Source organism: Odontesthes bonariensis, chromosome 7 (genome assembly GCF_027942865.1).
Source record: "Odontesthes bonariensis isolate fOdoBon6 chromosome 7, fOdoBon6.hap1, whole genome shotgun sequence".
Lineage (NCBI taxonomy): Eukaryota > Metazoa > Chordata > Actinopteri > Atheriniformes > Atherinopsidae > Odontesthes > Odontesthes bonariensis.
In genome coordinates, this window is record NC_134512.1 from 36,058,098 (window position 1) to 36,083,676 (window position 25,579).

The 25,579-nt window shown below is 41.3% G+C and overlaps 1 protein-coding gene across 2 annotated transcripts in view; it reads left to right on the forward strand.

The window, feature by feature from the left end:
- necab2 (N-terminal EF-hand calcium binding protein 2) overlaps positions 1-24,665 on the forward strand; it is a 173,414-nt gene extending 148,749 nt beyond the window's left edge. For both annotated transcript variants that reach the window (XM_075470704.1, XM_075470705.1), the window contains 4 exons: positions 13,537-13,649; positions 18,364-18,441; positions 18,933-19,024; positions 23,718-24,665. In XM_075470704.1, the coding sequence (XP_075326819.1) occupies positions 13,537-13,649; positions 18,364-18,441; positions 18,933-19,024; positions 23,718-23,746 (312 nt within the window). In that variant the 3' untranslated portion in view covers positions 23,747-24,665. The remainder of the gene's footprint in view (positions 1-13,536; positions 13,650-18,363; positions 18,442-18,932; positions 19,025-23,717) is intronic.
- The last annotated feature ends 914 nt before the right edge of the window (positions 24,666-25,579 follow it).

Genomic DNA, 25,579 nt, shown 5'->3' on the forward strand with positions numbered 1-25,579 from the left:
AGGGTGCTGGGTATCTCCTAGTTCCCATGACAACACTATACCGATGCCCTACCCCCCCATAACGAATACATCCTTCTGCTGCTCTCATTTTCACAGCCAGAGGGGCTTTAACATCCCACACGACAGCTTCCTCAACACACATGCACCAACATACACATTTATACAGATGATGATCACAGAGCAACGTGCATCTTTTCCTCGTTTTACATTCGACTCACTTCACTGTTCTCACAGCAGGATTCTACAATTATCAATTATTTTATTGATAAATGCAAAGATTGCAAAGATTTCAGTCAATCCACCTGCAGAAAAATGCATCATAAAATTAAGTATTTTCTGTATGAAAACCGGTTAAAAGTGGCATGTGTAACACACCAAACTGTTTTAAAGTCGGTTATCGGGGCTCTAATCGTTGATCTGCCTTCACAGAAATATGACTTGGAATCCGTTTAATGGTTAAAATCATAAGCATGTAACACGTAAACTCCAACTGACAGAAATCAGAAAAAACACCACAAGAAATATGACTTCCACATTGTTTTTCACATCCCAAAAAAGCAGCTAAACATGAACAAGATTAATTTCTCACTCTTGGTCGCATCGTTCCTTTCTTCTTTAAGGTGAACTCTAAAACTGTTACCTTATTTAATTGTAACGAGGTGCAACAAAAGCAGCGCAGCAGACCCATTGTAAGAACTTTGTTAGGCTTTCTTTTGCATTCGTAATTAGCACAAATTAGTCACAATCATATTGTATTATAGTTTAAAATGAAATGTTATGGGGAGCAGCTGTTTATCCTGAGGGGGGGGGGGGTTCTTGCCATGATTTCTAACGATGATTGATAAAGTCTAATGAAGGGTGAATAAATGTCTGTGATTCAACTCAAACAATTTAGCACATTTCAAACACATTAACGTTAAAAAGAGTTTGAATTAAAGTCTCAATCCAAGTCACATCTGCAGGGTCTCATTTGTTAGCTTGGCTTCAAATGAAAATACCTGGAAAAAAAGAAAATAGAATAAATTGTCAAGGTAAAAACGTGACTAAAATCAAGGAAAAAATCTATATTTTTGTCTATAACTGTTTGTCAAACGAAACCAAACTTCTGAATGTTTAAGTGAAATGAACAAAATAAGATAAATGGGAAGCAAAAAGGAAAAACTATCTTTGAAAATCAGATGACTTGTATTAATGTCGATGTTTCTGCCGTACGTTAATGTTCGGGCCTCATAATGTGACCGTGCTGTGAGGAAGGTAAACATCATGTTATTAATATGGCAAAGAAAAAAACCATATAAGTTATTGGCAGATCTTTGCCCTTTTAATTCGACTGCTCTCCATCGTATTTTCTTCGCTGTGGCGACTGGCATTATTTATACTTTTTATTTATAGTCCATCATCAGCGACTCCGTGATGCAGCGATGTGAGAGCTGCATATCACCAACATGATATTAAAAAGTCCCCACATCTACTGAAAGGACACGACATTTCGCTCAGATATTCATGCTCCCCTGACCTTTTTTTCTAATATTACCATGAGTTTGATATCTGAATTGGACTGAGAGGCTTTTTATTGGACAGAATTGCATAGAAATTGGTTCAGTGTTTTCATGCTTGGTACACAAATATTGTATATAAGTTGGGAACTTGCACTGAAGCACACAACATGAAGCTAAAAGAGCTAATCAAGCAACACTTGCATTCTAATAAGGGAAGATCCTTGTCCAGTTGTATTCAGCGGGATTTTGGTCCATATGCAGTGTGCCAACGTGACTTTTTCATTGTGGTAATCAACATATAAGTATTGCCTCACAGTCTGATATTTAGTACTACACTGTAACGAATTGCTGTATATTTACGGTGGATTTATAACAAAATCCTACTGTATTTTATAATAACTGTAAAATACTGTTGAATATTCATCCCTCACATGTAAATTAACAGTTAAATCAGTCATTTAACAATACCAGTAGATAACTGTAATTTAACAGCATAAAACAGTATTTGTAATGAATTGCTGTAAATTTACGGTGAATTTACAACCGTATCCTACTGTATTTTAAAATAACTGTAAAATACTGTTAAATATTTTACTGTTATTTTACAGTGACATTCTTTACAGTGTACTACAGGGACTCTGTGGAATGTGACAGCTCGAGCTGATGAGGCTGAAGCAGAGGGAAGGGATCAGGGATCACGGTTAGATAAGCAGGAAAATACAGAAATCAATAACATTTTACAAGCCTTTGAACCAGACTCAACGTTCAGCCGCATCTCCGATCACACAGGCTCACTGAGTCGATAATATCCAAGAAACACCCACGTATTTACCCACACCGCACACACTAAAGGGGAGATTTTATCAGTGCGAGATCAGGCACTTTTAAAGGGTAATTGTGCACGGCTCAAGGCAAACCAAACACATTAAATCAGAATTATTGAGTTCTTCACTGATATTAGAAAACAAACTGAGGGCAGCTCCGCGTTTTCCATGTTTCTGGACTTTTTCCTGCAGTTCTCCTTGCTCGCCTCGCCAGGTTTTCTTTGAATATTATGGCTAAAAATAGTATTTTCAGACATTATATTAATAATTATAGATTTCTGTGAACATTTGCCCCTCTGTTTAAAACTAAAATACATTCAGACGTTCCTCTGAATGGACTTGCTGATGAGATTGTTTTGTTATTTAGATTAGTTTGTGATTCACCCCAGGAAGGGGTTTTATGCCCCGTTGCTTTAAGTCAATCATGGGGATGTAAATCAAGCTCGTCAGTTAGTTAATGAATGCTCTGGTGTGTCTGTAACTTCCCCTCCATCAGTGTTAAATCTGACTTATTGACTTTATATATGAAGTGGATTTATCCACAGTAAGGTTGTCAAATAAAAACATCAGTTCTCTGAAACAAATCAATACAAAAAAATATCTATAATTGATGGTAATTAGCATCTGAATTGAACCCATTGGTGGCTTCTTCAGCTCCTCCAGTTATCAGACGACTTCACACAGCATCTGTGATCAGATGGAAGTGGAAGAGATAATTGGCTTTTTGCGACGGGGAGTTTGCTGCTGTTGTCAGCGTATAACTAACCGAACCTTTTTCTCCTGTAAATGTCCTTCGGGCTCCAGACTGCCAACACTTGGACGCATTTTCTGACCATTTTTGGAGTCAGCACCTGGATTTAATAAAATAAATTACTGGAAATGACTGCAGTGATTAATGTGTTTCAGCTGATGCAGTGATTCATATTGATGGGGAAGCTACTCTGTTTCAGAGGGGTCAAAATACTGGTCTCAGTATATATATATATATTTTAGGGCTGGGCGAGTTAGCTCGTTATTATTGTGTTAACTTGTATATAAATATTATATAAATAAATATAAATATTTTATCACGCATTCACGCAGGTTTTATTATTGTAACAGTCTGTTGAACGCATCACATTCACACAGTTACAGCAAACACCACGAAGCATGGAGGAATAAAGATAAACTAGCAGGTAACATCACCGCTACAGGTGCTCCTCAGTCACAGGCTGTGTTCGAAACTGCATACTACATACTACATACTTCCATACTACATTCTCATCGATCAGACAGTATGCAGAGGGTTTACCCACAATGCATTTCGCTGGATTAAAAACTATTAAAATCTTCATATTCGAGTAAGTAATGGTCTGAAGAAAAGCTTTCATGATTGTGATCTGAGATCAGCAAAAAAAAACATTAAATGAAAAGAATCTCAGAGGATTTCCACGTGTACAATGTGAAGAGAACTAAACAATCATCTGGTCTTGAGTCTTGATTCACTTGGTTCCAAAGGAACGGACCAGGTTTTTACATGAAAAGACTTGATTAATGATGATTTGAGTATATCTTAAGGTGAAAATATCAGGGTTTATTAGGCTAAAAATCATTTGACCATCACAGAGTGCAGACTTTAACCCGACTGAGAATCATTGGAGAAGACTTTACGCAGAGATATCCGACTTTCTCATTATTAATTACGAGATTTTATCAAAAAAATGCACTCAGCACCAGAGGGAAATTAATGTTGTGACATGGCATAATTATGTAAATGCTGAGAGTTCGGTGTCTCCAGTTATTGCAGCTGCCTTTGCTAGCTTGAGGATTTGCATGAGAGATCCCTGCAGGACCAGACACAAATGTCACAGAAGCAGGTGGGGTATGAGGAATCTAACGGGGGTGGGAATAAGAAGACGGTCGTGCCCTGGGCGCTTCTCTGTGGCCTCCATCTCTGAGTTTGTTCCTGCTGTCCTGCGTCGAGCTTCCCAGAGATCGTTTCTCTCTGGGCGGCTGTGGCTCAGGAGCAGAAGGTCGTGATCTGATTCTCGGCTTCGCTGCATTTTTTAAGTTTCTTTGCCTCTGATGCATTAATCACTGTGAGTGTATGTGTGATAGAGAAAAGCATTGTGTGGGCTTTTAACTGGGAAGAGCTGTCTGAATGTGTGTGGATGTGGAAATGCAGGATCATTAAATTAGAGTCTATTAAACCAGGAGAGGTTTTCACGCCTTCAGACACTGGATGCACATTTTTTTATATTTAGTTTAGGCTTTGACCTAAATCAGACCCACATAAGACCACCCAGGAATTTGCCAAATCTAATACTTAATGTCAGCCTTATAAATCAAGCATTTCTCCATCAAATGCACATCCTCTGAGACTCTTTTGCTGCAAAACTACGTTTGCATCCACATAACGGATCATATTTTAGCACCAAACTTGAAAATCTATTGAAAAGTGGCAGTAATTTGATGTATTTATGATGGATCTGAAAAAAACTTTGAGTTTCATCTTTTGAATGAACATTTTATTCAAAAGCAGCTCGTCAGGAATGGCTTCACACCTCTCACTGCACCATAACAGCAGAAGGTCTGCAGCTTTAATGTCCTCTTCCTCTCACTTTGCACAGAAAGGAGCTCAAAGCAGCTCCTGTTTGTGAGAAGTTATGAATTGTTTCTGCATGTGTTCAGGAACTCAACTGTAAAATCCAGGCTGACATTTAAAATAATCAGCAAACAGTGAGTGGCAGCGACATGATTAATGACTGAAATTCACATCAGGCGTTGAGGTCACACTCTGTTTCAATAAATGAATTATATTTACTGAAAGTATTACATTAAACAGATGAAGGCAGCAGCTGAATGCCTCGTAGCTTTTCCATTAGTCTGCAAATACTGCATGAACAACACTAACAGACCGAATAAAAATTCTGTTCTTCTTACCTTTTAATTACAGTTCTTTAAAGGCTTGTATTAAAGTATTCATTTTTTAGTCAAAATCCTTGAATATGATCACTTTGTGAATTAGATAAAATACAGGGATTACAGGGACGAATGTGTATGATTAACAGAAATTTAACTTTAAGGTAACTCAGATTAAATGACCGATAACAGTTTGGTGAAAGTCGGCGTCCTTCGGGAGATATTTACATCACTGGAGATCTGCGTATATCCATATATAACGGGAGAGAACAGGGCAGAGACAATACAGCCTCTAAATAAGGCATTATCTGTCTTTATTTCACCAATACTTTAAGACCAATGAATGAATGAACGCGTACTGTTGCACTGTTAGCTCAGAGCTGCCGTGTTGTTGTTATTGGGGGCAAACGGGGGGCTTATGGGGGGCTTTCTACACACACACATCTACTGGGATGACTTCATCGCCGCTGCAGAACAGCTAATTTACTCCAGTAGGGACGTCCATATCAAATATCCTGCCATTTTAAGACATTTTATTGGACTTTATCCAATAAAGTTTCAGTGATAATATTGAGGTGACAATTCGTTCATCTTCTTTCTCATTTCTTCATAAAATTTGATTATTTTAATTTCAATTTTGGACTTGTTGAAATTCGCAATACGTTAATTAAATCAGACAAAAAAATATATGATGTAGTTATATTTTTCCATTCCAGACTCTCTTTAAAGCATGACCAGGAGGGGATGCATTTTTCGGCAAAGGTCTGCCGAAATATCCGTCACAGAGCACGGAGTGAATGAGCTTGTGCTGCAGCGGCGCGCGTCGATGGCCTCATCCCAGTAGTAAATTGAAATTAAAATAATCAAATTTTATGAAGAAATGAGAAAAAAGATGAACAAATTGTCAGGTCAATATTATCACTGTAACTTTATTGGATAAAGTCCAATAAAATGGCAGCAGCTCTGAGCTAACAATAGAACGCGTTCATTCATTCCTTCATTGCTCTTAAAGTATTGGTGAAATAAAGACAGATAATGCCTTATTTAGAGGCTGTATTGTCTCTGCCCTGTTCTCTCCCCTTATATAAATATACGAGGATCTCCAGTGATCTAAATATCTTCCGAAGGACGCCGACTTTCACCAAACTGTTATCGGTGAGTAGATGATGGTATTTTATGTCAGAAATAAGGTCCAGGTTTTAAAAAAAAGCGAACTTCCCCTTTAAGCTTCAGCAGTGCAACAACAGGCGTGAGGACACTGAGGAACTTTGAGGGTTTAGATTGAGTTTCATGTCACAAAGTTTCACACCGGAGGCTTAAAAGAGTCCGAACACGGTGAACAAATAACTGCATCTGCATCAGAAGCTGTGGCTGTTTACAGAGCCGAGAGCACATCGTGCATCTGTCTGTGTTTGGGTTTTCCACTCATGCCTCCACCACAGAGTTCACCATGGAGCGCAGCCACAAGTGGACCGGGTGCTGACACATTTCAGAAAGCAGCGGTGGAAACAAACACCGCTATATACAGGCTCAATTTCAGGTGATGGAGAGGAAACATGCTATTTATTTGTAAATGTCATCTTTCTTTACAGCCACAGTGCCCTGAATGTTGTAGTTCAGGTTAGCTCGTATCGCTAACACGTCTACAACACCTTTTCATTGTATTTATTTCATTTTGTGTGAAACACTTTGAGGCATATGTACTTGAAAAGTGCAACAGAAATAAAATTTACTTTCAGGTTTTTTTCCAGGAAACAGCTTTTCCTGCACCTGATCTGCAGCGTAAACACAAAAGTAGAAAGTAGAACTAAATCAGTTATCTCTCTTCACAGAAAATAAATAAGATGATAGATCATTTGTATAAATAATTATACATAAATACTAAAGTATTCACTTCAGTTCAATCCAAGAATCTGTGGTGTTTGCAGGTGTTTTCTTGCCTTGAAGATTTCATGACTGGAAACAGCTCCTGGAGTTTTCAATGGTTTCCAGACTCGATGCCAAGCTTGCTGTTTCTATTCTGCAACTTGGGAAAAGTCAACTTAATTTTAAATATACACGAGAAAGCTTTCCTTTTCTCATCTAACCCTCCTCAAGAAAGCTGGCGGGCACGTTGTGAATGAGCTCCTGGGTGGTTAACCTGGAGCCGGTGCATCCAAACAGGAAGAAAGACCATCATGTGTGTGTTTTCTCAGGTGTTCACCCGGACTGTTACCTACATGAGCCGCATTCCCCCTTTAGGAACCTTCTGCAGTTCCTTTAACCTTTTCAGGAACAGGGCCGTTTTTTTCCCACATTCGCACATACAGGAACTAGGGACCACGGCCCTCAGTTCCTGGAACCATTTCAGCTCCTTCTCCTCAGCTGGGTCTGTTCTGGTTTCCATAGGAACACATCTGACGGAGGTGTTTGGTGGTTGGTAGCTCCGCCCCTCGTCATGTTGTCAGGCTGAAATGTTTCCTCGTACAACACGGACACAACCTGCGCGTGTTTAATAAGTTAAACCTCCACGTGGTCTCCTTTGTCTGCGGCGCTCTGCTCTCCTTCCTTCATGAAACCAAGAAGTATGGCCTGCGCTCCATCCTGCGTCTCCTGACTCTCTCTGTGAGCTCTTCCAGCCTCCATGTTAGACGCCCCATGTGATCGTCCATGATTAATATCACCGTCATGCAGACCATGAACACGGTGGCCTCCCCGCTCTCCATAGCCGCATTCGGACAGAGCCGTTCTAAGAACGCAGTTCTAAGAACGGTCCTCCTCGAATTCCGTTCTAATTACTGCCCTTCTCCAGCGGAACTGTTTCAGTCTGCATTCCCACATGAGTCGGACCTGATCGGGACTGATGCGACGCAGCCGTCTGCGACAGCGACAATGCCGGTTTGGCAATGGTATTATCCGGGACCTATCCCGGCCCAAACCATCGACCTAGGGTGCTTGGCCCATGGGGAAAATAGTTGTAACTAATTTTTGTCACTTATCTTATTCTTGCATTAATATCAATTCAACTGTAGTCTGCATAAATTCACCATTGCAGCGCAGCCGCCTGCTGCATCACAGCAGATTAAATAGGTTCTACCATGTAAGGGAATTCTCTCCTCCCAAATGTTTCAGATGGTTTGGCCCATGGCTCGTCTTTTAAATAACAATGGCGCGACACAGAGCGCGTCAGTGATGGAGGGTAGAAAGAGGCCAGGTGGAACAGAGAGGGCTAAGCTCAAAAAAGAAAGGAGGTGGCAGCCAAATGTGCCAAATTGACAGATATCTTCTCAAGACAAGCTGGTAGGTTACTGAGAGATATGGATACTAGGCCTGGTTGTGAATTTGATCAAATAGGCTATAACGTGGCGAACGTTTGCAATGTCAACTCAGCTGTCATCTGACAGCTTTTGTTGTTAAATATGTAAAATCTCACAATTTATATGATTTAGAAGTGTATTCCTATATTCAAAGAAGAACCGAACACTTTCTTTACATTCCAGTTCTGATGAATAATTGCTTAACGCTTTATCACGCTTTATCTCCTCATCAACTGTAGCCTGCATTCCCACAGGCGCGCACGGCACATGGTTACTAACGCAATATTAAATAGGGGCGATCACATTTGTTGTTTGATATTTGTTATTAAATATATCTCCAACGTGCAATTAAAATAAATATAATAATTTAGAAGGGCTGTAGGCAAATATTGTACATGGTTCGCGTGCGCAGGGACAGGGGCAGTAGGGCAGGGCTAAGCGCGAGCACGTTGGGGTGTTTAGTTGCCTTTTTTAATTACTGGAGAGTCTGCATACGCGTTCTATCCGCGGGAATCAGCATCATGTTTCATGTTCAAGCCTTCCCCTCCTATTTATTATAATGTGAGCTGAGCCCGCTCACGCCCGTGCAAGGAATAGACTGTTCTATTTTCAAGTTGCAATGAGCACTTATCCGGACACCGCGCGGGCACGACGCTTCGATGTGAAAGGAAGAATCTGTTTTCTTGTTGATTTCTGTCCATTTCGGACTGAACACGAATGTTTTTTGTTTGTTTTATCTTTTTTCATGGACTCAAATTCCTCCTCCATATCAGAGTGGCCTGAATTTGAATTAAATTCCCGGACTGAGAAAATGGCCCACCCCGGCCCTGGACAGCGACGTGTTACTTTAGCGCCACATTCAACAACAAAACAGAACAAAACAAAAAGTACTTTTTTTCAAACCGATACTTGGATCTGAGTATCGATGCCGATACTTCTACCACAAAAAAAATGCAATGAATTGGAAGACAGGCTTCGGCCTCACTAGCCTAACCACACTGTTCCTGATTAGCTCGGCATCTCCCCGAGCCGCCAATCTAAAAAAATACAACAAAAATGACAAGCCACCCTCTGATCGCGGTCTTCATGCAATAAATTGGTATCGGTTAACTTTAACGAGTATATTAGAATAGTATCGGCCCGATACCAGTATCGGTGCATCCCTAGTTATAGGAACTGAGGGCCGTGGTCCCTTGTTCGTGTATGTCCGAATGATTAAAAGAACTGCAGAAGGTTCCTACAGTGGGAATGCAGACTGAAACAGTTCCCCTGGAGAAGGGCAGTTATCAGAACGGAATTCGAGGAGGACCGTTCTTAGAACTGCGTTCTTAGAACTGCTCTGTCTGAATGCAGCTTATGATACATGTTGTGATGTCGACGGTCAACTCTTGAGTTTTTTCTTTTAGGGCAGAAGAGATGGTCCAGATTTATCACCTCTGCAGGGCCACAGAGTCAGAGGGGAGCAGATGTAATCTGGTCAGGGAGGCAGGCTGGTTAATGGAGTGGTAGTGATTAGATTAACACAGACTGCTGGGCAATGTAGTGTTTCTAATTGACTTGGTGGGATGTGTGTGTGTGTTTTCATGCGTGTCGGTCCCGCAGGGAGTAGATGGGTTATAATTCTGCCAGGTTTTTATCACCTTTATGGGTGGTTCATGCAATCATTGCCTCATAAATTACATGCACACGCAACCGTCTATGCTAGGAGCCATATGATATGAGCATATGATATGAGCCATATGATATGCTCATTCATGCAGTTTAATGTGGCAGCGGAGCCGTTGTTTCATGACGGCAATTTGAGCTAACAGCTGCCGATAAACAGCAACGTCAAGAGATAAATAGTCATTACATGCAAGTAAAACATAGTGTTTGATGATCGGACATTGAATGCGCAGAGCATAATGTGATGTTTAATAACCTGATGGCGGCAGTAATGCTCCCTAAAACAATTAGAGACGTTCTTATTGCAGCGCAGAGGAGCAGATTAAAAACAGAACAGCGTCCTGAGGGTTTAGCTTCCCAAATAAACATGGTTTTACATGTGCGGATTCCAGAGGAGAAGCAGCAGGATCTTAAAGGGCTGGAAGAGGGTCGGTGCACGGTTCAGGTGAAGCAGGCCTGAAAATGGAACAGGGCGGAGGTCAGATGTGTTAATTCTGGTAGATGGAGGCATGGATGGCTCAGCAAGTCTTTGTAAACTCGACTATATCTGCGCATTCAAAAGCGGTTTAAAGTAAAAAATAGTCTTCAAAGTTTCTAGCTTTGGTTGCCAGCTCTGTCATTCTGAGTTCTTACCCTAATAAGGGACCGAGCAGTGAAACTTCAAGGACCCTAATGTATCTGTAAGGTTTATTATTATTCTTCCGAATTATTCTTTGCAAAAGGTGCTCGAAAACTCTTGAGATTTTGCGAGCGCCACCTGCCAGTCGACGACATGAAAGAATCTAAACTTTATATTTTTGGGAGTCGCTCATTGACTCTGTAGCGCCCCCTACGATGCTTAAAAATGGTCCCCACATTGGGGTTAGTTTCGCGTGGAACGACAAAGTCTCCTGCCTCCATGCTCTCACATCCACAGGACGTCCATTTTGGATGGAAAGTGAGTTTTGGTGCCATTTTTGACCGATTCCACGCCTAGCATATGATTGAACTTGTCCTACAGATTTAATGCTACAGACTTCAAATTTGGCCAGGTTACTCTTAAGACATGGGGGGGGGGGGATTCATGGGGTAACTTTTTCAAAACTCAAAGGGCGTGGGCGTGGCGATGCCTCAAATTTTGATGACTCGCCATTGCTCGCCACAAAAAATTAAGTCGCTTATAACTCCCACATACATTATCCAATCTGTCCCAAACTTCATACGGTGAATGCTGGACCCAGCCTGAATGCGTACATATTATCATAGTGACATCCACCTATAGCGCCACCTGATGGGGGTTGGAAACCCTTTTTTTTTTTTTCAAAACCTTGCATATGATCGAACTCTAGTTTATCATGTATTCTTGTCACTTTTGCACATGGAGGGACTTCGGAGCAGGACTCCTGTGGCATCACGGAGGGTGGCGGCAAATCTTTCTCCACTTAAATAAATTCTATTGTGTAGCTTAACACATGCCGGATATGCTGTGGCTCCCTGTTCTCTGGAAACTGCCAGGAAGGGCTGCTGATAAAGCATCAGTGTGTGACGAGTGTGTCGGTATTTTCTGATAAACAAAATTATGCATTTAGCCTCAAAACAGTTAACGATGATCCTTCGGTATGAGTTCCGACAGCCGACACTGAAGGTTTAATAAAAAGGATGAATAATAGATGAGGAAATGACGGCCAAACGGTCTGTTTGTGTGTGTGAGTCTCCGTTTGGGGCCAGAGATGATTAGCAGAATGCACTTTGTGACGTTTTAATGAGTTATCTGGGTCACAGTGGTTTCTTTTTCAGTGACAACGGCACATGGGAATCTGCAGCTGAGCTCATCTGATCAGTTGGTTGTTTCTTATGAAAACAGCACGGCATTCTTTCAATATATGCTGCACGTTTCTCTGTTTAATTCAAGGTTCAGTGTTTCTCCTGAGGATACTTTGACGTGTGGACTGGAGAAGCCGGATAAAAACAGAGAAATATCTCTACAATCACACGACACGCACACACAGGACCATGGATATGCTGCACATGTCACATTTCATACATTTCTTTAAACCTTTTAACCTTCATTCATGCAGGTAATCTCAATCAAACACAGCCTCATTCTAAAGAGAGACCAGGGTCTCACAAATTGGCTCCAAACTCACAGAATTATCAGCACAGTTTAAATAAAAAAGTACCAGATGGAAGCACAGAAAGTACTAAAAGCAGGCCAAGTTTCCACGGAGATCCAAACACGTGGAAATGTAAAACTGGAGGCGTGACAGGGCCACATGCCTCCAGTTTTATGTTACAACACAGGAGAAGTTTTAACTGGAAGCCTTTAACCATTTAAACCTATAAAACTGTTTGTAAAATAATGTGGAGTGTCATACATCATCATCTTACGGAAGCCCAGAGCGGACGTGGTACGTATAAACTTTTTTTTGATGGTTTTCTGGAGATAACGAGATAATTATGTTGTTATCTCGAGAAAACAATGATCGTTTTCTCGAGATAACGAGTTAATTTACCGATGGTTTTCGAGGCCACTTTTTCTCCCCAGTCCGCCCATTACTGATTCATAGGCTACTTTATTCAGTTTTCAATGAAAGGGGGGTAAAAAATGGCTACAACTTTGCCAGAAATACATGTAAACACATACACTGGAAAAAATGCAAAATCCAAAAATAAGTAAGAAAAACAACAAATACAAGACGTTTTTGCTTGAAATAAGCAAAAAAATGTGCCAATGAAACTAGTGAAAATCGGCTTGTCAAGATTTCTTGAAATAAGATGTGATATTTTGGACTTTTGAGTTAAAAGTGATCTTGAAATTAGCTTAAACACCTCTTCAAATGTAAAAAAAAGCTTGTTTCATTTGAAATATGACTCAAAACAATTTGTTTTCAAGACTTTTTCATTTAACAAGATATTCCAGATGTATTGTCTTCAAACAAGTCCCTATATCTGGCTGAAATGGTACTTGTTAGGCAGTTGTGTCTTATATAAAGTGTAATAAGATATTTTGACTAGAAATGAGACAAATATACTTGGTAAGACTTGGATTTTTTCCAGTGTATAAACAGGGGCGGACTGGGGAGAAAAAGTGGCCTCGAAAACCATCGGTAAATGATCTCGTTATCTCGAGAAAACCATCAAAAAAAAGTTTATACGTACCACGTCCGCTCTGGGCTTCGTATCATCTGACTTCAACGGTTATAAACTCAGCCTTGTCAGCACTTGGTTATAGAAGACTTTGGTGATAATTAAAGTTTAAATGATGAGCAAATAAGCAGCCGTTTGAAAGTGGAACCTCAGCAGCGCGTCGGGCGTTGATCACGGCTTCTGGGTCGGGATGAAACTGACCCCCTTGTGTCTCTTCCTCCGCAGTCCCTGCTGCTGATTCGTCAGGAGATGGTGGTGTCCCAGAAGAAGCTTGGCGAGTTCTGCGAGGCTCTGAAGCAGTACCTGAAGAACGTCTCCGCTCAGAGAGACTGCTTTCAGTGAGTCCCATTACTGCTCCACATCTTTACAACTGCTCGGCTGCTCAGAGCAGCACCGTAACCCTTTTAAATATTTAACGTGCTCCATTTTCTGTGTCAGAACCTCACTGTTTTCCTCACTTTATTTAGCCTCACACATTTCCTCCTCCAGTCTTAGACTGTGTCAGTGTGTGTGTTCCTTCTCAAACACCAAAATCAGGTTGAGCTCTGCTTCGAGTTGGAATTTCATCATTATGCATGAGAAAGCTGCAACTCCCAGGTGGTTTAGATCACAGAAATACTAATACAATGCTGCACACCCAGTGTGTTTTAATATAATACCCGTTATATAGTCTGATATACACTTGCTGTAACTTTCAGAAACCTCCTGTGCCTCCCACTCTGAGCCTCAGGGTTCTGTGAAACACTAATATCCACAGAGATTTCTCCAAATCCCAGACTTAATATGCTGTATGTATTGTCCAGAGTCATATTCTGTTTTTGCCCTTGGCAAAAATGTAAGGCTCTGACTGTGCTAGTTCTTATTTCACACATTCTACCATCAGTTATTGGAGTCTGTCCTGGAAAGTAAAGGGTAGCGGTGTAAAGAAAGCTAAAGAAGCTAAAGAAAAACAGACCCTGTTGTCCAACAAAATGTTACAAAAAGTGGGAGAAACCTGGGAATGACTCAACGATACACTGTCACCTTTAAAGGGATAGTTTGCCTCTTCTGACATGAAGCTGTATGACATCCCATATTAGCAATATCATTTATGAACATTTTCTTACCCCCTGCTGCGTCCTGTGAGCAGAGTTCCAGCCTCGTTTTGGTGTTGATGAAGGTAGTCCGGCTAGTTGGCTGGGGTTTAAAAAATAAAGTGTTTTGCTTCTCAAAACAATATGCCTTCAAAAGAGTAATACATTTGCATCACAAAATGGTTCTCCAGGAAAAAGTCAGACCTCACAATCCCTTGGCCCTATTTTCTCTCCCTTCGTATCACTGCCTGCTGTGTAGACCGAAGTGCAGACCGAGCAGCAAACACCGTCACAGGTGCGGCTGTCGGCTGTCGGCAGCAGGCAGTGACTTCTAATCGTTCTTTGAGGAACAATGATTTTCTAAGGTCTGTAGACAGACTGGAGATCCTCAGCCATCATGGATGATGCCAACTTTTTCTAATTTGGACTCATTAAATCAGATCTAAGATGGTTCTGTGAGCTCTTCTGTGCAAACTTGATGGCTACTGGAAACTCTTCAGCTTTTCCAGTGAAGCTCCACCAGCTGCCACTAGTTATCTGCTTTCCAGTCAAGGTGCTGCTAATCCTGGAAAGAGCCTTTCTTTGACACCCGCTGGGTCCAATGGGTCCAACACCACAACGGAAACGGTTTCAAATGAGCTTTTGCACTAACTGAAAAATAAAGTTCTTAGTACTTTAGGCAGAAAAGCACCTTTAAGATGACATATGCGGTACACACTGTATATATCGCCTGCTTGTTGTTGTTAGCATGTTGCTTTACACCAAAGTACAGCCTCAGAACAAGCTGCTGCCGTGGCTGAAGACCCGTCTTTGTAGTTTGGGATTCAGTACATAAAAAGGTTGTCGAGGTTAATATATTTTCCGCCAGTTTTGTCACCGTCCCGCCGTTTATTTCAGGTCCTGTGGGAAATGTAACTGTTGCTGTTCTAACGGATAAAAAGCCTCACTTTCTGAATCACACCAACTTCACACTTTTCTCCTGGAGAAGCCAGAGTTGGAGGCTGGTCAGTAAATGGCACCAACAGGTGGTGGTGCAGGTGCAGCCGCTCTGCTGGAGCTGTTAGTTTTAGCAGGTTTAACCGTCTCATATGTGGGAGCGCAGTGTTTGTTGCTCGGCTAAATAATTAATGAGGGGGAAGGAGGGTTTGTTGATGGAGGAAGGCAGCTTATTACTTGTGAACACACTGATCTCTCATGTGCCACTGCTTCCCTCCTTCTCTCCTCGTTTCTCAATTTAAAACTTCCACAAACTATTTGTAATTTATAGTTTTGTCTCTGCTCCCTTGCTCATTATCTTTTAGGGTGCATGTGCAGTAGCACGCACTGACACGTTATTACATCCTCCAGCAGAGCTCACAGAACTCCAGTTACTTCCTCTGAAGTCCTGTGGGGATGTCGGGCAGGTAGCAGTGCTCACAGTGCCCTCTACAGGTTCAGAGAGGAACTACTCGTGGCTGCATTGGTCACATAGAAATTAAAACTGTAAATATATGGTGAATAACCCAATGAATAAACATCAAACTGTGAAAATTTGTATCTAAATTTTATTTATTTATGGAAACAATATGCAGAAAGTCATTTTGGGGGGGAAAATGGAACACACACATATATATATATATATATATATATATATATATATATATATATATATATATATAATCCAACTTTATCCTGATATCAACCTCAATAACAACAATAAACATAATTCTCATGTCGCAGAATGTAAACAGCATGTCACATGTAGTATATTATTATATCAACTCATTTTTACAACTTCACATCAAAGCCAGAAAGCTTCAGTTTTAGAAAGTTAGCTGAAATTCTGAGTAAACACAAGATATTTACCAAATTTCTTTATTTTTAATGAAGATCCTTCTTGTTTTAGACAGCTCTGTTCCAGTTTCACTCCACACATGGACACAGTTAATAAAAGTTTTAAAGCTGCAAAAATGCGAGTCCCTTAAATTCTTAAAAACTTGGGATATTTTCCTGATAATTGATTCTTTTTTTTGTGCCGTCTGGTATTTAATTAGACCTGCAAATCTCAATATTTCAAGCTGTGAGAACAGTGAATTAATGTATACTTTAACCTTTAACCCGCATTTTCTCAGTAGTAATAACTACCAAGTTTTCAATTATTTTCAACAATTCCACTTTGCATTCTATATATTGAAAATATAGCAGTTTTTGTGTTTGTTTGTTTTGTTGTTTTTTACAGAAATTGGCGTTTACATCATATAAACCAGTATTTAAAGGGTTAAATTTTTGAAAATAATTGAAAACTTGGTAGTTATGATCAGAACTGAAGTGGAATAAAAGATCTATGAAAAAAAAAGCGGAAAAAAATATTAACATGTTTTTAGGTTGTTTTAAAAGGGGACAAAAATGTAGAGAAATTGTGTTTTCAATCAGGTATGAGGGTTAAATAAGGTGGATGATAATCTAATACCTGAAGGAATATATTTAATGTGCTTTCTAAATCTCATCCGTTTGCATTGACCCTTTCAACATCAAACCCTTTTATCCAAATCTTTACACATCTATTCAATCTGTTGCTGTAACAAAGCAAAATATCTCCATTTAATTCTGCCGTGCAACACGGCACATTTAAGCCTGGTTACATTCCTGTTTGGGTATTTTATTCCTGGTCAAATTACAGCACTTTCTCAACATGATCACATCATTCCCATGTAGCCGCAGCTCGGGTTTACCCCATAAGTCTTTACGAGCAGCAACACTATTAAAAGCGTGGCCGAAGGTCCCGAGTGGATTACTTGCTGAAAAGCTGCTTCCACACATTCGTGCTCCTGTGGAAGCAGTGAGGTGGATCATTACTGCGCAGCGAGCGCCACAAAAATCCAATCAAATCAAATTTATTTGTAGGACATTTCATGTACAAAACAATTCAAAGTGCTTAACATAAAATAAAAGCCTTGCAGCAGGGAGTGTAAGAAGCATTAAAATACATAAAATAATATAAAGAGAAACAAATAAAATAATTTAAATGAATTTAGATTAAAAGATATCGTGCAGATTTCATGCATAGACACATGAGAACAGAAATGTTTTTAACCTGGATTTAAAAATGTCTCCATTTGGTGAAAGTTTAATCTCGACTGGCAGTTTGTTCCACTTGTTTGCAGCATAACAGCTAAATGCTGCTTCTCCATGTTTAGTCTGGACTCTGGACTGGACCAGCTGACCTGAGTCCTTGGATCTCAGAGCTCTGCTGGCTTTATATTCTCTGAACAGATCACAGATGTAAACCATCAGCAGGCTTTTAACATCTATTCTGTGACTGACTGGAAGCCAAAGATCTGCTCTGACCTGATGACTCAGATTAAATTCAGAGATGGGACCAAGTCACACATGTGTAAGTCCCAAGTAATTTTTTCTTGGGTAAGTCAAGTCAAGTCACCTTATTATTGCAGTTTTACCTGCAGAATCTGATCTTAATGAAGTGAAAACACAAAGATATAAGTAACTGTCAGTAAACATCATTGGCCAATGTGTCCAACCTGTCCACCCCGTATCATATCAAGCTAACGTTAGCTAACTACCGACTAGGCTAACAGGATAATATTAGCTAATTTGACGAGCACTTACTGGTCAGAATGGATCTTCAGATGAGGAACAAAGTTCCAAGTTATGCTAGATGCCTAACACTCAAGTCATCGTGTCTCAAGTCAAGTGCCGAGTCTTTAACTTCCAAGTCCGAGTCGAGTCTCAAGTCTTTTAGTTTTTGTCAAGTCAAGTCACAAGTCATCAAAACAGCAACTCGAGTCGACTTGAGTCCAAGTCACAGTGACTTGAGGCCCCATCTCTGCTTTGTGGTGCGACATCAACATGGTGCAGGATGTGATTCTGTTAAATATGAACTGTGTCCACTTCTCCAACTCATCTTTCCTGCTCCATCATCATCCAAGCGAGCGGAACTCTTCCCCCATTTACGCCCCCTTCCCTTCCGTGTCTGTTCCAGTGTGACTGCAGTGCGTCTGCCGGACGGTCTGTCCTTCGTCGTCTACGAGTTCTGGGACGGAGAGGAGGAGTGGAAGAGGTGAGTGAGGAAGAACCTCAGGATAATATCCGTCACAAACCTTCTGGAACCTCTGAGGCGACGGGATGAGCCCAGTGCTGCAAAGCCATCGATTCCCAATGTTGATCCACCTTTGGAAGTATGAAAAGTCGATGCAGAGCGAGGACATTCATAATGTTTATGAGAAAACCTTTGAGTCAGCATAATGGCTCCTGAGTTGAGCATGCTGTTCCTTCCTGCCTGTTCTCATTGATCGCTGATTGCCAAATAAAGAGACGGCTCGCTTTTCAGCCATTACTGGCTGCAGAAATTCCTCTGTTCAGTTAATTCTTCAGCTGCATCGGGTCATGATTTAGTTAAGATGGTGGGCAGGAGGAGAGATCTGACTTTCTGCTCCACTGCTCCCAGCGTCTCGCTGCCATTAATATTTCAGGTCTTACGGTAAATGCTGTGGGCCGGGATAAGCGGTCTGAGGCCGTGTGTGCGTGCCTCATCCTCTGCTCTGATTCCAGGCATCTTCAGTCGGCTCCCAACAAAGCCTTTCAGCATGTGAAGGTGGACACGCTGTGCCAGCCGGAGGCCGTGTCGTCTGTAGCCGTGCCAGGTCAGTAAAAAGGCAACGAAATGGAAGGAAAATGTGTTTAAAATGTTTATAAATGCAATGATGAAAGGATGGGAGAGCTTTAGCCTTAAGGTGGTGTACGATGGTGATGATCAGTGTTGGTTACAACTCTTATCCAGAGGTGGGTAGAGCAAGGCAGGTTTATCTGTACAGCACATTTCAACAACAGGGCGATTCAAAGTGCTTTACAGAGACATTAAAACAGTAGAAATTAAAGAGGGACATAAACTAACTAATAGTCCAACATGGAGGGAGTTCGATTGGAAAGTGAAAATGCGTTACTTTTACACTCCGTTCATTACATCGAAATACAGCAATACAACTGATTTATGTTTGAGGGAGTGTGGAGCAGTGGGCGACTCCACTCATATTCTGGGATTGCCCAAAAATACTAGCCTGGCTGACGCGTCCACATCTCGATGAGATGGTGGTCTGGGAACTAGGTGTGCATTTTCTCGTATTTGAGGCGTGGTTTCCGAATGCCTAGAGCCGTTTATTGGGCGCTACGAATGTCTATCAAATGACGTCAGGTTCTTCCCATGCTGCTTTGCGCGCGATTCATAGCCAATTGTATCACTTATACCAGATGACGTATGTAGAGCGACAGAAATTCGACGAGCAAATACATCCTTCTTGGCAATGAAATCTTTCAACGCCAAACGTTGCTCTTTTTTAAAAGCAAACTTGCGTTCTAAGCTACTTAAAACACTTTCTAAGGCTGCATCGAACAGTAACGTTTTGTCTGCTGCCATGTTGGATTAACACTTTACAAGCTTCGGTGTCGCGCATAGACGTCGTCATCGTCTTGCTGCCGCCCCCCCCCCCCCCCCCCCCCCCCCCCCCCTCCTCCCCGTTCTGTGATTGGTTCCCTAACTCAGGCAAAAGTAAGGGCGGTGGTTTCTAGGCTGTCTTTGCAGTGAGAATGAAATCGCGCGCAAAGCAGCATGGGAATTCCCAGGCCACAAAAATACAGGATTTTTGGTAGAATATTCAAAAGGAAATTAAACAGATTATGGGCATTAACCTCCATCTGGAACCAGCACTTTACATTTTGGGTATAATTCCTGACGGTATGACAGATAAGAGCTTTAAATATTTACTGAGAATCCTGCTGCTGATAGCAAAGAAGACTATAACAGCTTCCTGGCTGAAACCAAAGCCTCCAAGCATAATTATAGGAGAGTAGGTTCTTTCTTTTTCTTTTTGTATTGTTGTTGCCCTCACCTGTAAATGACTCGTACTTTGTATGGTTGTTTTTCTCACTTGTAAAGTACTCATATTAACGCAGAATGCTCGTTAGTTATGGCATATAGAGCGAAGAAGAGGATTGGATTAGCGGAAATATGATGTAAAGGTGCAAAACAGTGACTGAAACTTACAAAGATCTAGTCAGTGGAAGAAGAAAAAAAAGAGAGAGAAAGGACTTTTAAAGAACTTTAAGCAGGTATAACTGCATATAATATACACCCCCTCTATGTTTGTTGAGTTTGTGTTTGTATGTATGTATATGTCAAATAAAAAAAATCAGAAAGAAATTACAACAATAGATAAAATCAGAAGTTAAAATGTGATTAAGTTTTGAAACTCCAGCTTTAGATTTGGAGCTTTATTCAGCTGAAAATAGGTGTGTCTTCAGCCTGGACTTAAACACACTGAGTGTTTCAGCTGATCTGAGGCTTTCTGGGAGTTTGTTCCAGACATGTGGAGCATAGAAGCTGAATGCAGCTTCTCCATGTCTGGTTCTGACTCTGGGAGCTGATAGAAGACCGGATCCAGATGAGCTGAGGGGTCTGGAAGGTTCATACTGGGTCAGGAGGTCACTGATGCATTCTGGTCCTGGACCATTCAGAGCTTTATAGAGCAGCATCAGAACTTTAAAGTCTGTCCTCTGATGGACAGGCAGCCGGTGTAAAGACCTCAGAGCTGGACTGATGGGGTCCAGTTCTTTGGTCTCAGTGAGGACTCGAGCAGCAGAGTTCTGAATGAGCTGCAGTTGTCTAACTGACTTTTTAGGTCAACTTTTAGGTTTTTTGCATGGACTAGTTTTTCCAGGTCCTGCTGACACATCAGATCCTTTAACCTTGATATATTAACCTATAGTTAATATATCAAGGTTAAAGGATATATATATATAGAGAGAGAGTAGCCAAAAATTGTACTCAAGTAAAAGTAAAAAGTTGTCATCCAAATAATTACTTGAGTAAGAGTAAAAAAGTGCTCGGTGAAAAAACTACTCAAGTACTGAGTAACTGTTGAGTACTGAACACAAGCATTCAATCAGACAGACAAAAATAGTAAATAATCATCTTTAGGCAAATTAGAGTTCATCCAATTGATAAAATTAATTAAAATTAATTAATTACAAAATTGTTTAAATTAAAGTAATCCAGGTAAATTCAAGTACTTAAATAAAAAATAAAAGAGACTTAGGAAATGTTTAAAACATATGTAACCCATATGTAACCTAAAAAACAAACATTCACCTATCCATGGGGAAAAAACGAGTTTAGGAAACTTAGCGCTACATGTTTCCTCAAGTTAGATGTTGAGTTTCTGCTGAAATGTGCGTTTGTTTTGGTTGACACAGAAGACACATAATGTAGCTGCTGTTTCTCACTCTTTGTAAGGTAAACATGCTTTCAGTATGAGGCCTCGTCTGCGTCTTCATTTCCCACCGTTGGTTCTGACATTTTTCATCTGTTTCTTTGTTTGTTTGCTACGACTGCTAATGCTAAAGCTAACCCGTCCCGCCGCTGAGATCGAGTACGGTCACGTGAGCAGACTGCACGGCTGCGTCTGATTGGTGGAACACAGTCAGGTGGTAGAGCCTTTGGCGGAAGTCTCTCTCTCTGTCAGAATAAAACATTAAAATGAGGCGTACGCGGGGGGATAAAAATAATGAGGCGTAGAATACCAAAGAGGTAAGAAGAAAAGTAACCAGCTCATTGTAGCCTAATGTAGCGGAGTAAGAGGACAGCTTCTGCTGCACACATCTACTCAAGTAAAAGTAAAAAGTATAGAGATTTAAAACTACTCCCAGAAGTATCATTTTTTTCAAAAACTTACTCAAGTAAATGTAACTCGTTACTACCCACCTCTGCTCTTATCTGACTTTAAAGCTCACGTGAAAAGGCGGCTGTGAATCGATGGGTTAAAAGCTTCCCCGAGAGGCACGACTTCTGTCAGCTCTTCACATTCCTTATAGATCTGTTTTTCATACTGGCAGCTCATTTTCCTCACATGGGCCTGACAGGTTTTAAGCAGAGAAGTGATGCCTTTTCAGGGTAAAACCTCAGGAGTATTCAGAAGAAAGAAATGAAAAATAAATGATTGTTCAAAGTGTTGCTCCAGTGAGATCAGCAGCTCTTCTGAGCTCAGTCTCGCCATTAAACCGAGGCCATTTTATATGCCGCCACTTATATCGCCTGCATCTCCTAACTATTAACGTCGCAAAATGAACAAACCTAAAGGAAACTCCAGAAACACATTCCAGTTTGCGGCCCTTCATTAGGTCGTATTTAAATGTCAAAATGAAATAGAAAAATACACGTCAACCAATGAAAAGAGGCAGGTGGCGTGATATCGCAGAGAAGTGGGCAGAAAACTAAGTTTAAAATGAAAAGGATACCCCCCATCCTAGCATAAACTTAATGGAAGAAAGTTACTAAACCGCATCTTTAAATCTTCTCAGTTTAGACTTGAAATGAGCTGAAATGGTCTGACACACTCATGACAAATGACTCAAATCTAGATAAAAATGGTGGCTTTTAGGGTCCAGTGACCGTCAGGTGGAAAGAGAAGCTAAGAGCTCGCCATCAGATCATCTGCTGGGGAAGGATGATACATTTTTTACTAGAAAAAGAGAAGATATTATCAAGAGGTGACGATAACAGACGAGATCACACTTTCATTCTACTGAAATTCTTCACGGTTAAAGCATAATAGAGAATATTAGAAACAAAGACTGTGTTCGAAACCGCAGACTACATACTTCCATACTGCATACTCATCGATCAGACAGTATGCAGAGCGTTTACCCACAATGCATTTTGCTCCTGCCCGAGCTGAAATCAGCCGGCCTGAAGCTGATTTCTCTTAAGCTCTAAACTCTGTAAACTTTAGCAACATTTGAAACATTTTCAGGAGAGAAAGTAGTCGTTTAGATCCCCAACGTGTTGAAAACCTGACTAAATACCGGCTGTTTACAATTTTGTTCCCACGAATTCGGCGCTACTAAAGCTAGCCGCAGCGAGCAACGCACTTCCGGTTATTTTCACAAAATAAAATACCCGTTGCCTTTTATCATAGGGAAAGCCGTTATGATACAATCTGTGCTTTTGTTTTGAAAACAGGAAGTGAACCTACCCTCGTTGTAGCTAGCTTGAAACTGCCGTTTTGACAGGAAATGACGATCGGCGACGTCACGTTACGTTGCATCTTGGGTAGTTTGAGTATGAGTAGTAACCTCATGATGCATACCCAACATTTCAGAGAATCTAGTATGCATCCGGGAACTTCTCACTTACTAACTCAAAATGTTAGTAGTAGAAGAATGGGCTTTCGAACACAGCCACAGACTTTTATGAGGGCCACTCTTGCTGTTTTAATCACCCACTTTGTTCCCCCCTCTGAGGCTCCGTCTCTTTAAAGTCTCTTTCTGGTTTCGTCCCTGCAGCCGCCTGGTGCAGCGTGAACAGAGACTGAGCATGAAGACACTCAACCACACGCCAAGACTCCTGGAACACCCTCCACTTCTTCTTCAACCCGACACTGTCCCTCTCCCCCTTCTCCCCCCTTTAACCCCCACACTCCTCGACTCTTTTTGTAAGTACATGTTTACATGGTGAAAATGAATGGCGTCAACTGCAGTGAAGACAAACGGTGCAATTTACAACGCGAGGTTACTAAAACATGTCTGCATCTCACTTTTAGTAGTTTGCTGGTTCGGGAGCTTGGATTATTTCACGTGTCACGTAGCATTGAGCCACTGTTGGCTGGAGTTTGTCGTGTAGCAAGGACCCCGAGGTCGAGTTTGTCATGTAGCAGCTAAAGGTTTTGGGGTCGGTCCATGAATGCAGCATCGTTTCCCTTCTTTTTTTCTCTCCACGAGAGGCTTTTACTCCACATTACTCTCACATCAGCCATTCAGAGCTCACACTGAGTAGATGAGAACTTTCAGCAGACTTAGTTGTCAGATTCAAACTCAGGAAAACAGAAAAAGCAAACTTCTGACAACTGCCTAACTGGTCCCTAAACAACTGAGGTGGGTTTAGCAGAGAAAAGGCGTGTTGAATGAAAGAAGACGAGGGCCGCCATCTCTCCTGTACCCACCATCTTTTTTCTTTATCTTTGAGGCCAGGAATACGCTTGCTTTGAGTTACAGATGAGCTTCTTTAATAATGGCTGCCTGCAATATGAAGATGACCTGAAGGGGCAGTGTGGAGCAATGTTTGGGGATGTCCAAAGTCGGTCCTGGAGGGCCGCTGTCCTGCAGGTTTTAGATGTTTCCCTGCTTCAACACACCTGATTCAGATCAATGCATTATCAGCAGGCTTGTGCAGAACTTAATAATCTTTAGAATAGATCCATTTCATCTGAATTAGGTGTGTTTGGAAGCAGGGAAACACCTAAAACCTGCAGGACAGCGGCCCTCTGGGACCGACTTTGGACACCCCTAACATAGCGTAAGACGGTTAGCAGCTGTAAAGAAGGTGCGAAGTTTTGAAGGGAAGCTTGTTAAAATAGTACGACTTCAGAAACGTTGGACAAACAGCCTGAGTCACCTGGTGCGCCCCCTAGTGAAGTCCTACAGTAACAGAGGTGGCAGCCATGATAAGAACAGGTTCAGTTCCCCTAAATGCTACGGAAAGGAGCCGCAAAGCTTCCTTTATTACGTCTCCAAGCAGAGAAAACTCCCTTTTATCAAAGGAAAGGAAATACGTGTCCCCCACAGTTTGTTGCCACCTCAACATTCAAAAGAACGTAAATGGATTGAAGGATTTTATGGATGGATGTTTGAATTGGAAATTAGAAAAAAAGCGTTGTGGGGGGAGCCAGACGAAGCTCTTAAAACCAAAGGAACTGCGAGGGATTCTGGACGCTTGTTTTGACGTCCGATAACAGCTTCTGTGAAGGCCTTTGCTGGATTTCACACCACAGTTTGATGAGTTCTTCCTTTATAGATGTTCCAACTCTTCACCGGGTTCAGTTAAAGTCGCCCACATGCCTTAGACCTCGCCTTGTTGGAGGGAAAGACCCCGGGAAGGGAAAGTTCAGGTTTTAAACGCTCACCTACACCCAACAGAAGCATCTCGTGGAGGTTTCTCACTGGATAAACGATGGCTGCTGTGGGAGTAATGTCTCAGGCATGAGAACTGATTAAAGTCATCTCATGCAGGGGTAACTTGGGAATAGCAGGCCAGCAGGTGTCAGGCTGGCTGCTAACACTTATTTCCATTCATTTTGATTAAATTCTACTCTCGTCCCCGGATATGAGCAGTTATTATCGTTCTTTCCGACGCAGGTAGCACCTCACTG